The 13,887-nt window shown below is 40.5% G+C and overlaps 1 protein-coding gene across 1 annotated transcript in view; it reads left to right on the top strand.

The window, feature by feature from the left end:
* Nucleotides 1–13,887, top strand: part of si:ch73-40i7.2 (FYN-binding protein 1) — a 33,485-nt gene that overhangs the window by 6,545 nt on the left and 13,053 nt on the right. Inside the window, exons 2-5 of the mRNA XM_038295002.1 lie at nt 11,039–11,633; nt 11,860–11,962; nt 13,142–13,197; nt 13,285–13,322. Of these exons, the coding sequence (XP_038150930.1) occupies nt 11,039–11,633; nt 11,860–11,962; nt 13,142–13,197; nt 13,285–13,322 (792 nt within the window). The remainder of the gene's footprint in view (nt 1–11,038; nt 11,634–11,859; nt 11,963–13,141; nt 13,198–13,284; nt 13,323–13,887) is intronic.

The following is a 13,887-nucleotide window of genomic DNA, read 5'->3' as shown; positions in this document are numbered from 1 at the left end:
ATCAAACCAACAACGTTTTGTCTCGTCTCGTTACCTAAAAGTTAAACATGGGATTATTACAGAATTACAAATAGGTTGCCATGATTTACACTTATAAATCATTTCCTGCTGCGTTGGTATTGAAGAATGTAATATGTTTTAAAACACACCAATCATCTCGTTATTCCAAGACAACCGCCTTTGTTTTCTTTAGATTATGAGAATATTAACTTGTTTTCAGGAGAAAACCACGGTGAAAAAGTATCAGAGGGACACGACCGCTCTTGGCTTTCGTATTTACACTGCAAAAAACTTAAATATAAATAAGTATTTTTTTGAATTTAGGAGGTAAGTGAGGCTTTTTGCCAGCAGAACAAGACAATTTACCCTTAAAATAAGTAAAAAATAATTGCTGTGTCTTATTTTAAGAGCATTGTATCTAATTATCTTATTTTAAGAGTAAACAATCTTATTCCATTGGCAGATCATCTTATTTATCTACTCAAATTAAGGACAAATTCATTTAATTAAAGACAATTTGTACTTTTTTTTATAAATGTTTTTTATAGTGTACATCCATTTAATAAACAACAGAATATCCGCTGATCTCCATAATATTACACACTGATGTTACAGACAAACAAACTGAGCCAAACATCTTGTTATTATTCAGTTTTTTGATGTAAGACATTCAGCATCCCACAGATGTTCCACTATATCTAACATTGGTAATCTGGTGTTTTCAAGTTTTTTCCTTCTTTTGTTTTAACACCAGACCAACCTAAATGGATTGTTGCTGAAATCTCAGTCTTAGCCTTGCATTAACAAATGCAGGGTCCCAGGTAGAATTAAACAGAACTGAACAAACCTAGCATGTTAACATACTTGATGGTAGGACTGAAAAGTCTGTTTCCTTTCATTGTTCTTGAAAAACAGATTGACATGTGTTTGGATAATTATCATTTATGATGTATGAGGTTATTACAGCTTAATATTCGCTGCCTATTGCTTGTCAGAACTGATGTTTTCCCCCAGTAGTTAATCTAAATAGGCCAGTTCCTCCGTACGGCTATATACATTTATAATCTTCATTCTGTACGTTGTAAAGATTTGGTAATGGAATGAGAGCGGTGTCCTTCAGCTAAGAACAAAGTGTAATTTTCATAAGGCTGAAGCGATGGATGTCTCCTCATATGCAAACACGTATGATGTAATGATGTGGCATACTGAAGCATAAAATGCTTCTCTACCTGTATGTCAGGGCCACTTCCCGAGAAGTGAGCCCGGTTGGTAAGATGCTGCCTTCTGCAACCCTAAGCAACTCCTCTGATCTGAGTCAGATTACAATCTCTATAAAAATCTGTTGTCATATCTCATGGTTATTTCATACATATATGTTATGAAATGTTATTTAAAGAGTTTGTCCCGAGTTATCTCTTTTCAGGAAAACGAACCAGAGAGAGAAAGCATCAACGCGTAAACACAGAGCTATCTTTTAACACATGTGGGTTCAATGGTCTTCAAAGACACTTTGCTACAGTTCTGTTCTTGTTAACCTAAACGATTTTATTTTACCTTAATTACATACTCTCTCAAGTAGTGTGTAACGCTTATTTAAGGCTAGGCGCCTGACTGCAGCCAGTTATAATAGGCACTCAGATAGGTTCGCCTATGGAGCCCGTGGGTGTGAACAAAATACCATTAGACCGAAGTATGTTTCAATTATTATATTCAAGTTTGAGTCTTTTTCAAATATATATATATAAAGGTATGCAATATTAATAATATTTATAACAACAGTGACTTCTTTTATGATATAACCAAAAATACGACAAGAAACAAAAACAAACAAACTCATCAACAAAACAATAAATCCTTATGTCACCCAAGAGTTTCCTTTTTAGTCCATTCATGAATCTAGAGTGATTCAACGGTTCATCAATCAATGTCTGATTGTTGTAGGGTTTTTCTTGTCCATAACCCAAAGCAAATAAGTTCAGAATGAGAAAGTAACTTGGTTCATGTAAATCCTACCGCGAAGCTGCGGTGATCCGGTAGCTCGCCATCTTGACGTGACACAGGGGGTGAAAAAAAACCTGACCGTCGAGCGGTCGACAGAAAACACTCAGTTAAATCCTTCGGCCGTCTTAGTAAGCCTTGATCCAGCCGTATTCTTCTATTAGTTTAGAAGACGCCGAGACGAGCAGCTAGCCACAGCGACAGCAGCAACAGCTATTCAGATCTGAGTCACCTGTGACCCGGAACTTAAAGGGTGCTATCAATTTGACCCGCCAAAATAAAATACGGGTTCTTATTTTATGCAGGTTACACCCTCCCCTCCTGATCCCATGTACGTCCTCGTACATGCACCAGGCTGGCAGCAAATGGGAGGCTGACTGGAGTACGGAGCAATGAACTGTTCTTCTTCATCTTCTTGAAGGGCGAAGGAGAAAGCAGAGCTCAAACCGTGAAGCAAAGCCTGAATGCTTTTCAGTAATGGTTTGCCAGGTTTAGTGTACTGTAATCGATCAGGTGGATTTCTTGTGCGGCTAGAACGTCTCAGAGGTTGGTCTTCACTGTCCAGAGATACTGAATCCACTGGTGAGTGAGGTTCTTCAGTATGGCTGGGAATGTCAAATATATCAGTTTCTTGTGTGTCATGTTCTGCATTGTCAGACTGGAGTATCAGGATCTGGAGAGAGTCTTCCTTCAACTCTGGAGGCGTTAGCAGGATTGACTTGTCCAGCATCAATTTCAGGTTCCTCACTGTCTACTGTTAGTTGTTCCTCTTTAACAGTCATAGGTTCCCCTTCCACAAATTTGGGTTCATCATCCTCAGCATCACTGTCCTCTTCAGTTACAGGCACTGGAGATTGTGTGATGGGAACAAACTGTTCAGTTCCTGGGACAGACTGCTCGACAGGAGGCAGGTCAATATCAATCGTAAATCTGACAGGTTCAAAAGATGATGGAATGTGCAAAGGTGGATCGACTAGTTCTTCCTCTGATGGACCCTCTTCATCATCAGGAGATACTGGAGAAAACACAGGAGATTTCCTTTTAGCTCTGGTAGGCATTTCTTCCTCAGGAAAAGGTAAGTATCCACATGGCAATAAAAGGTCTCGATGCAGGGTTCTTAGTGGTTTGTTCTGGCCTTCCGGTCTGACTGTGTACACAGGAAGATTGCCGGCTTTCTTCACAACAATATACACAGATGACTCCCACTTATCTGCGAGTTTGTGCTTTCCCCTTAGTCGCACGTTCCTTACTAGGACTCTGTCTCCAACATTAAGTTCTGATGCAGTAACTTTCTGGTCAAATCGGGTTTTGTTACGCTGCATCACTTTAGCTGAGTTCTTACTGGCCAGTTTGTAGCTTTCCTCCAGGTGGGACTTTAACTTTTGCACATACTGCGTATGGGAGCAAAATCCATCCTCATTTAATGGCAGTCCAAAAGCTAAATCCACCGGTAGGCGGGGTTGGCGTCCGAACATCAGCTCGTAGGGTGAGTATCCCGTGACATCGTTCTTTGTGCAGTTGTAAGCATGCACTAGTGGTTTTACAAAATCCGTCCAATTAGTTTTTTTCTTTTTCAGATAATGTTCCCAGCATGTCCAGAAGCGTTCTGTTAAAACGTTCCACAGGATTTCCTCTTGGATGATATGGTGTGGTCCTTATTTTGTGAATGTTGGCCATTTTACAGAGTTCTCGGATGGTTCTTGATTCAAAATCTGGACCCTGATCACTGTGCAGCTTTTCCGGAATGCCATAATGCATAAGGAAATTATCCCACAAACACTTAGCAACGGTCTTAGCTTTTTGGTTTGGAGTAGGCACAGCAATGGCATACTTTGTAAAGTGGTCTGTTATAACAAGGATGTCTTTGATTCTGCGATCCGGTTCTACAGAGAGGAAATCCATACACATCAACTCCAAGGGGTGAGTGGTTTTGATGTTGACCAAAGGTGCAGCTCGTTCTGGTAATGATTTGCGTCTCACACATCTTTCACAGGTTCTGATTTTATTGACAACATCAATAAACATCCTAGGCCAGTAGAAACGGGAACGGACTAAGTCTATAGTTCTGTCAATTCCCATATGACCCATTTGGTTATGCAGTTGGTGCAGCACAACAGCTCGATACCCCTCAGGTAATACTAGTTGGTACTTTGTTTCACTTCCCACTTGTCTCCTCCTAACGAGAAGGTTGTTTTGGAGCTCCATTTTATTTACTTCTCGGAGTAGAAGGGGCAGTTCAGGAAGTTCTTCCTTCACCGATGGTGATGGTGATTCTCCTCGTTCCAGCTGAGCTATGACATGGCGGATAACAGGGTCGTCACGCTGCTTAGCTGCAATGTCATCTGCTGAGAATAGATGAAGTGAAGGGGAGCTGAACTGTTCATCATCAGTAAAGCTGTCAGGTAGGCTGTTGACATGAGTGGTCATAGACAACACCAGAGCGTGATCAAGATGTGCACCTGGGCTATACACCAGGTGACGGGCACAAACTGCTTCGATGGTGTGCTGATCAATGGAAACATAATCTGGTTCGTTGAGGTGATGCTGAACGAACTTCAGGACTCGTTCATGTTCCTTCCGGGAGGTAGGATCATCAGACAGCTCACCATGAGGTCGTCGAGACAATCCATCAGCATCCATGTTCTGCTTTCCGGCTCTGTAGATGATCTTGAATGTGAATGTTGACAAAGCTGAAAGCCATCTGTAACCGGTAGCATCAAGTTTTGCTGAGGATAACAGGTAAGTCAGTGGATTGCTGTCTGTGACAACTGTGAACTGAGCACCATAAAGATAATCATTGAATTTCTCTGTCACTGCCCATTTCAGAGCGAGAAATTCCAATTTGTGAGCTGGATACTTGGATTCACTCCGCGAGAGACCTCTGCTGGCATATGCCACAACTCTGTTCTTTTCGCCCTGCTCCTGATACAACACTGCACCAAGACCGGTAGAACTGGCATCGGTGTGGAGTATGTAGGGTTTTTGTGGATCAGCAAATGCCAATACAGGGGCAGAGACTAATCTTTCGATTATGGTTTCAAAAGCCTTTTCACACACTGGAGTCCATCGTCCTCCAAATGGTGCCTTGGGGTTCAGGTAATTCTCTGGCCTTACCGTTGGCTTCAGTTTCTTCTGAGATGGCGGATAACCAGCAGTCAGGTCATGCAATGGCTTAACTATGGCTGAATATCCTTGGACGAAACGGCGGTAATATCCAGAGAAACCGAGAAAAGACCTCAGCTCTTTTAGGTTTTTGGGCACTGGCCAGGAGGTAAGTGTTTTGATCTTATCTGGATCTGTCTCAACACCATTCTGGGACACAACATGCCCCAGATACTTCACAGATGTTTGGAAAAACACACACTTCTCAACTGACAGCTTCAACCCAAAATCCTTAAGTTTGTTGAGAACTTTCATCAGGCGCTCTTCATGTTCTTCCAAGGTAGGTGCAAAAACGATTAAATCATCGATGAAAACCAAAACTTCTTTTAAATTTAAGTCTCCCATGCATTTTTCCATCAACCTTTGGAATGTACTTGGGGCATTGGTGACCCCTTGCGGCATGCGGTTGAATTCCCAAAACCCCAATGGACATACAAAGGCAGTTTTGGATTTATCCTTTTCCTCCATTTCAATCTGGTAATAGCCCGACTTAAGGTCTAACACAGTGAACTTTGATCCAGAAAGGGCAGAAAATGTATCTTCAAGCTTGGGTAGAGCATAGGCGTCCTTTATTGTTTGAAGATTTAGCTTCCTGTAGTCAATACAGAGGCGTACACTGCCGTTCTTCTTGCGTACAACCACAATTGGAGAAGCAAATGGTGAATCAGACTCGCGTATTACTCCGGAATCAGAAAGCTCTTGCAAATGCTTTTTTACAGCATCAATATCCTGAGGGTGGATTGGTCTTGGCCTTTGTTTGAAAGGAGTGGGATCAGACAACTTGATTTGATGTTTAACTTTGTCTGTCCGGCCGAAGTCCAGCTCGTGCTTTGCAAACACCTCAGGAATACTGTTGAGTTTCTGGATGATTCGCTGCTTCCATTCTGGAGATAAAGGTGAGTCTCCAAACTTGTATTGTGGTTGAGATGGTTGTAGGGACTCTGTAGACTGGGTTGAATTGTGGACTGTTTGCTCTTGTGAGATCACACTCTGGAAAGTGCTGATTTCTGCTATGACTGCTCGTGCTGGAATATGAATCTCATGGTTCGACTCATTGCTCACAACGACTGGCACATGACACGGCCGGTGTTGAGGCAAGTCAATGAGGCAGGTTTTTACCATGAGCCCACCAGGGAGGGCATAGGAACTCGGATGTTCCAGGAGGACTTGTTTTTCTCCTTGCCACAATCTTGAAGCTAAGCACCCTTCTACAACTGTGGTCTGCCCAGCAGTAATGATTTGGGGCTGACTAGACTGCAGGGTGACAGTTGCAGTAAGTTCATTCGAACTCTGGGCATAGCGGTGTTGGAGGATCTTATACACCGCTATATAACCAGAGACTGTAGGTTGAAATGACTCGTCAGGGTGAGTGTCAAAATGTTTGCTGTAAGCAACATCTAAGGTATTTGTGCCAATGAGAACCAGATGTTGAGATGGCTTATTATCAGGCACAACAAGAGCAAGTGTGTCAACTTCAACAGGTAAACCAAACAATTCAGGTGGGAAGGTCATGTTGATCTCTACATATCCCAGGTAAGGCACTGTTTGTCCATTTGCTCCTTCTTTTTCCAACAGGTTGTTTATTGGTTTGATTTCATGGTCCCTGAGGTAAGTATTGTAGAAGGAGTAGGGGATAGTAGTAACCTGTGAGCCAGAATCAAGGAGGCAGTTAAACTGTTCTCCTTGTATCTGAACTTGACATGTGCTCTTTGTGCCAATAAGACCTTGTGGCAGTGTTCTTATCCTGCGTTCTTTGGGACTGTTCATATACACAGCTTCTGTGTGTCCCACTACAGGAGCTGTTTCTAGTTTAAAGATTTTGAATTTTTGGCATCCCATGCTTGTTGCTTCTGGCGTTTCTTTTTCTGCTCAACCAGACTTGGGTTTGCTTTATTTGTGCAGGAGGAGGAAAGATGGCTGTCTTCTCCACAATTAAAACAGTACCAAGGCTTGGGCTTGGTTCGTACCTGAGGTGAAAAGTAGGACTTGTTCTGTTTCGACATGGATTTAAATTCAGCTGGACTCTTCCTGGACAGAAGTTGAGACATTTGCTGCTGTAGTTTCTGAAGTTGTTTTTTCATTTCGTTTAGCTCTTCATTGGACGTAGAATGTCCACAAGAACAGGCACTTTGGGACTGAACGTGAACTTTCTGTTTAGACGTTCCAATGTGCTTTTTCATAAGTGACTCTTTAGCATGTTGCCTATCTTCTTCTGTCCTGAGTAACAACAACAAGTCAGAAAAAGATGGTGGGTTGTCTCTCTTTTGTTCCAGCTGTAACTTTGTGATGACAGTGTTATCCCAACACCCACGACAAAACTGTTTGAGTAAATGTTTATTGATGTCAGCAGGTGAAATTCCTCCTTGCTTCACAACAGTGTTGAGGGTGAGCAGAAGCCTTTGAAGGTAAGTGGATGGTCGTTCCCCTGGATTCTGCAGAATGTTTAAGTACTGTGCAAACAATTCTTCACCGTCCTGCACTGTTCCAAAAGCAGAATCTAGTACTCTTAGCAAAACTGTTGGTACTGTATTGGGGCTCAAACCTTTGACTAAATCAGCTGCAGGTGATGACAAACTCTCTGTGATTCGTCTAGTGACATGTAGTGCAGAGAGACTGGAATCAGCAAGCAGAGACTCAATCTGGGAACGCCAGGACTCAAAGTCAGCTTCATGACTCGGCTTAGGAAACCTTCCTGAAAAAGTACGGAGACGAAGTGAGGTTGGACCAGTCAAATCAGTATTTCGAACCACATGTTCAACAACAACCCGTTGTATCTGAGGTGGGTTAAGATCATTGGTAGAAAGCGACAGTCCTGGAGCTGGTCCAGTTTGCTTTCGACGAGGTCGTGCTCCCTGGCCCGAGGATGAATGAGCAGGAGGAAGTGAGGATAATGATCCTAAGTCCGTTTGCACTGGCTGTGCAGTAGTAAATTTATCCACTTCCCTTTCCTCTTTCACCTTTACTCCGTCCTCTTCCTCATCATCGTCATAGTCATCATCATCATCATCATCATCATCAAAATTTTCATCTGCTCCTGCTGCATGCAGATGTTGGCCTATCTGGCTCATTACTGTCTTCAGAACATCTTCAAAACGATGGCCGCTTTGATCAGCAATTTTCCTGAGCTCAGCGATGTAGTTGGGCTTATGTTTGCTGCTGCTGCCCTCTGTGGCTGCATACTCGAATGCCAAAGCGGTGACACAAAACACTCGGTCAGTATTTGTTTGAGAGGTGTAAGTATAAGGTAGAAGCGGTTGTAGTGCGGAAAAAGCAGCTAAATCTGCAAACTCAACGATCAGGTTTTTAAAAAACGTGCTTGAGGAATCAGTTACATATAAAGTGCGGTTAAGTTTACCGTATCTACTTAAGCAATTAAGTATTTCCTCATCAACCTTGGTATCGGTAGCACCAGTAATCATCACAGACTGTGATACATTTATACCAGATTGCTCAACAATATCCATCATGTTTTTTTTTAAATTAAGTATTCTTTATTTTACCTTTTGAAAAAGTTGAATATTTTACTTAGAATTTCCTATTCCTACAACTGAAATAAATGTTCAAAATGAGAAATAGCCCAAAAAAAAAAAATGTTCACACACACAAGCTCCTGGCTAGCTCGCCACGTGTAACGCTTATTTAAGGCTAGGCGCCTGACTGCAGCCAGTTATAATAGGCACTCAGATAGGTTCGCCTATGGAGCCCGTGGGTGTGAACAAAATACCATTAGACCGAAGTATGTTTCAATTATTATATTCAAGTTTGAGTCTTTTTCAAATATATATATATAAAGGTATGCAATATTAATAATATTTATAACAACAGTGACTTCTTTTATGATATAACCAAAAATACGACAAGAAACAAAAACAAACAAACTCATCAACAAAACAATAAATCCTTATGTCACCCAAGAGTTTCCTTTTTAGTCCATTCATGAATCTAGAGTGATTCAACGGTTCATCAATCAATGTCTGATTGTTGTAGGGTTTTTCTTGTCCATAACCCAAAGCAAATAAGTTCAGAATGAGAAAGTAACTTGGTTCATGTAAATCCTACCGCGAAGCTGCGGTGATCCGGTAGCTCGCCATCTTGACGTGACACAGGGGGTGAAAAAAAACCTGACCGTCGAGCGGTCGACAGAAAACACTCAGTTAAATCCTTCGGCCGTCTTAGTAAGCCTTGATCCAGCCGTATTCTTCTATTAGTTTAGAAGACGCCGAGACGAGCAGCTAGCCACAGCGACAGCAGCAACAGCTATTCAGATCTGAGTCACCTGTGACCCGGAACTTAAAGGGTGCTATCAATTTGACCCACCAAAATAAAATACGGGTTCTTATTTTATGCAGGTTACACGTGTGATCAAAAGATAACTTCTCATCCAGGCTTCTTAAAACAGTTTTAGTTGTTTTAAACAACAATATCTCTAACTGAGCTCTGAATTGTTTTGAAAAGGGCTAGAAGAAGATGAGAAAGTCCTTGGAATTTTAATAAGAAAGTTAGTTTTAGGTAATATATTTTGGGTTGAATTAACTTTTTATAAATATTTGTCTTGCTTTCTGTTGTATTAGAGGATGGATTGATTGTAATACTTTTTGCACATGTTTCCCAGACTAAATGGCAGTGAATAGTGTTTCATTTGCCAAAACTCTAATGAATCAAATATGTTAATCGTGTCTAAGATTAACAAATGTGGCCTAATTGCAAAAACTTATACACCTTATTCTATATCAACCTGATAGAACTACAAACTGGATTTGCAGTCAGTCTGATGCAAAACAACTGTTTCTATCTGAATCTGTCTCCCCTGCACTGCCTTGATGGCAGGGTATCTTCAACTTATTCTGGATATCATGTAAACATGAATCTCTGCTCCCTCCCTTCCCTGAAGACATCTGTGAACCTGTTCTGTGTGCAGTCAGCTGATGAATATTACATTGTAATATCAAGGAAAATGGCCTCTGGGACAGTTCTTCATGCACATATGTTGCACACACTTACATGCACACACACACACACACACACACACACACACAAACACACACACACACACACACACACACACACACACATGCTCATTGATATAAACATACTGTATGCTACCCCCCATACCACCTTCACCATTCTCCCGCAAGATGTTGTCTTCTATCTGTGTTGCTTTTTTTTTTTTTTTTGCTGAGGTTTTTTACAATCTCAGACTGTAACCTGCTAAGCTTGAAATGTGATTTTTCTTTTGCCTTCATCTTACCCATAGTGATCCTTTCTCCATTTTTTTCTTAACTAAGAACTGCTTTTGACAACACGTCCTGTGTTTTGTCGTTTCTTGGACGGGCTGTACAGAAACTCTTTTTTTGCCATACTGGAGTGAAAAATAAAGCTATTCTGATTTTCTCACATGGTTTTGAACAGATTTATTAAACAAGAATTAAAGTTAGAATAATTGTTGGTCCTAATGTAGACTGATGGGGTGTCCAGGGTTTAGTTGACCTCTTTGAACCTGAAACTAAAAAAAAAAATTATAGAAATTAGGAAACACAAATAGATTTTAATGCAGAGCAAGCTTTATTATAATCAACTTTAATTTTTACGTTTTTCTTTGAAGTATCTGATTGAGGGGATTTATTGCTTCTTCTCGTACATTGTTATTCAGAGTATTCAGGGAGGCTTTTTTTGGTAGAGCAAAGAGATTTATAAACTCTGTGAAAATGAAATCAGGAAACTGAGATGCTGCACTGTGCCTTCTCACTTTGAAAAGTTAGCGTAGGAGTTTGTAGAGTGCTGTTTGTTTCATAAGGTTTATGCCTGCAGTGCATTGCTGACTTCCTGCTTCAGAAACAGAACAGCAGCAACTGAAGCTGTCCTCCTGTTTTGTCTGCAGGAGGAGTGTGTTGATGTGAAGGCTCTGAGGGCCAGGTTTAACAGCCAGAACAGGACCTCTGACACCAGCAGCAGAGACAGCGGGTCTCCGAAATCTCCAAGGCCAGGATTTGGGAAAGTGGTCCAGCCTGTTAAAGAGAACGAGCTAGCCCAAAAAATTGCCTTGGGAATTCCTCCTCGGCCTTATCAAGGTCTCTCAAAGTATCCAAAGGAGGATCCAGTGACACCCTCTGTATTTAATTCTTCTTCTCGACCTCCTCCTGTCTCTGCGGTAAGAGCATCCAATCAGCCTGGAGACACCAACAAGGTCAAACAGACGGGAGAGATGCTGCAGAACATGATGCTGAAGCACCAAAGACCTCCTGGCTCTGCACTGTCCCCAGCGAGATCTCCGGTGCTCGGTCCATCTCCCACCACCACACCTCTTCTTCTACGACATCAGCCTCGCCAAAAGAGCTCAGGAGAAGTGACCCCTCTCAGGAGGCCTTTGCCCCCTGAGGGGCCTTTGCCTTTAAAACCAAAACGACCCCCAAATGTCAATTTGGAGCCTTTTAAGAGGTTTAGGCGTGGAGCTACCCCGTCTGACCAGAGGAGATGTAAGTCTGTTTTAATACCTCTTATTTGCTTAAACACGCAGACAAAAGTTAAGACAGTTTTCTCTTATATCAATTAAAAGAAATACAAATAGAACAGGCCTTTAGCCCGGCATTTTATTTTACATTAATTTAATTGATATGGTTTCATGTTATGTCTTTGAGAGGATAATATTTCATGTTATTTTTCACAATTTTCCCTCTCTGGTTCTCCCAATCTTTTAACCAGGCTCAGTGGATATAAGAATGCCTGTACCAGCAGTAATGAGTCCCCCAAAACCTCCACAACGATCCAGCAAACCGGGCAGGCTCCTGCGACAGGTCGCCTCAGAGTGAGTGCTCCAGTCTCTGGAAAAGCATTTGTTTTTTAGTTTCAGATCTATAAATCATTAAAAAGGACAGCATAGATAATACATGAAAGTTTATGTAGTGTTTATAAGTAAAAAAAAAAAACAACTCTAAATCCCAGACTCATAACATTAAAAGCAGCATACTGTAAAAGGGCCTCCATTCCTCAAAGAATAATTAATTAGAAAACATGATTAGTCACTAGTCACTAGTCACACGAGGTTAGGTGAACATGATTAGAAGATAAGTAATGAAAGAGTTGTTTGCTACTGACAGGGTGGCAGGAAATTGAAGAACACAATTTGGTTTATTTTTAAAGGTATATTTTAAAGACTGTGTAAAGTATAAATAAATGTGCGTTCTTGTCACATGACAGAAATGTGGTTTACTAATCACCCATCCAAATTTGAATCAATGAAAACACAACTAAGCATATAAAATCTAGTCTCTAAACTAATAAAAAAAAGCCAGTTTTCTCTCCTGAGACGCTGGGGGCGTGTCCACTAGGCCTACCAAAACCTCGCTCACTAACTTTACACTAAGGGCCGTGAACTAATAAGTGTTGAGTTATCAACAATGCACAAGCGGACTCGCTGTTTGCTTTTATATTGCTGGGCCAGCAGGGGCTGTGCCTATGCTGAATGCAGCTGTCGATGACAGGAGGCAACATTTTTAGACTCACCTAATGTATCCTGAAACACAAGAATATTGAAACCGGAATTAAATTCTAGTCCTACAGTGCAATCATAAAAGGTTGGGAGACTATTTACATGTGTACAATAAAACATTTAAATTTATAATGTTTAGAAGGAGATTGGGGAATTTTCTTTACATTTTCTAAATAAAATGAGAAAATACTGAAGTCTGATGATTTTTAGCAAGATAAAAAAAAATAGAAAGGAATTCTTTCTGGATCCGCTTGATTTATTTACTTTGTGTTTTGATGTTGAAAGCAAGTAGATGAAATCCTAAAAAAAAAATACAATAGTGAAACAAATCTATTTATTTGAAAACTTTTTCTGAGATGAATCTGTATTTTTTAAGCCCTTGAGTTTCTTTGTGCCCCTTTTTAACTCCACTGATTTAGTCAAAGTTTTGATTTCGTCTGTTTATTTTAACAGATAAAAATTTGTTGTTTTTTTTAATCTGTTTGTTGTTTTCAGAGACTTTGAAGATGAACAAGAGACGTATGATGACATTGGAAGCTTTGATAACAACGGTAGGGTTCTGATAAAACTTCTGATAATATGCATATTGTGAATATTTCAACACCAGTTACAGTTAACTTTGTTTTGACACTTTGCAGAGTCCTGCAGTGACAATAATTCCCAGTGTAAGGATGCGGTAAGTAAAACAACGGCCGCAGTGGCTCTCAAAAGTCTTTACACCTCTGAAATAAAATCCAGATTGTTGGTGTTATCCTTTGAGTCCTTTAACACATTTAATTCAAGATAGTTCTTGTAGCTACAATTTGACTAACAAAAACAAACGAGTGTAAAAGTATGGCTTCGCAAGCTTGCACATGTTTAACCTTATACTTGGTTTATAGACACTTTTAATTTAATTTCAGCATCCAATTCTCTTAAGTACACACTGCCATCCATCATTTATAATCTGATTAACTAACCTAACTAATTAATTTTCAGTGATGTTTCAAATTATATACCTGTATGGTAAAAAGTATCAGTGAGTAGTGTGTGTTTTAAACAATGGTAAATGAATGAAGATACAGTAGAAGACAAAAACTGTCAGGAAAGCTAAAAGCACTCCAATAGAAACAGAAAGAGAATCTGCAGTGAATATTGGTTTGTTTCATGCAAAAAAGCAAAATATTTCAATCGTTTGTTGAAAGAAGTGTATTTTCCTTTGGTTTGGGCAGGTTAGTAAGATGGCTTGCCAATAGAATAAA

Source organism: Cyprinodon tularosa, unplaced genomic scaffold (assembly GCF_016077235.1).
Source record: "Cyprinodon tularosa strain WSP-4 unplaced genomic scaffold, ASM1607723v1 ctg35, whole genome shotgun sequence".
In the NCBI taxonomy this organism is placed as follows: Eukaryota; Metazoa; Chordata; class Actinopteri; order Cyprinodontiformes; family Cyprinodontidae; genus Cyprinodon; species Cyprinodon tularosa.
This window is presented reverse-complemented; position numbering and strand designations above follow the sequence as displayed.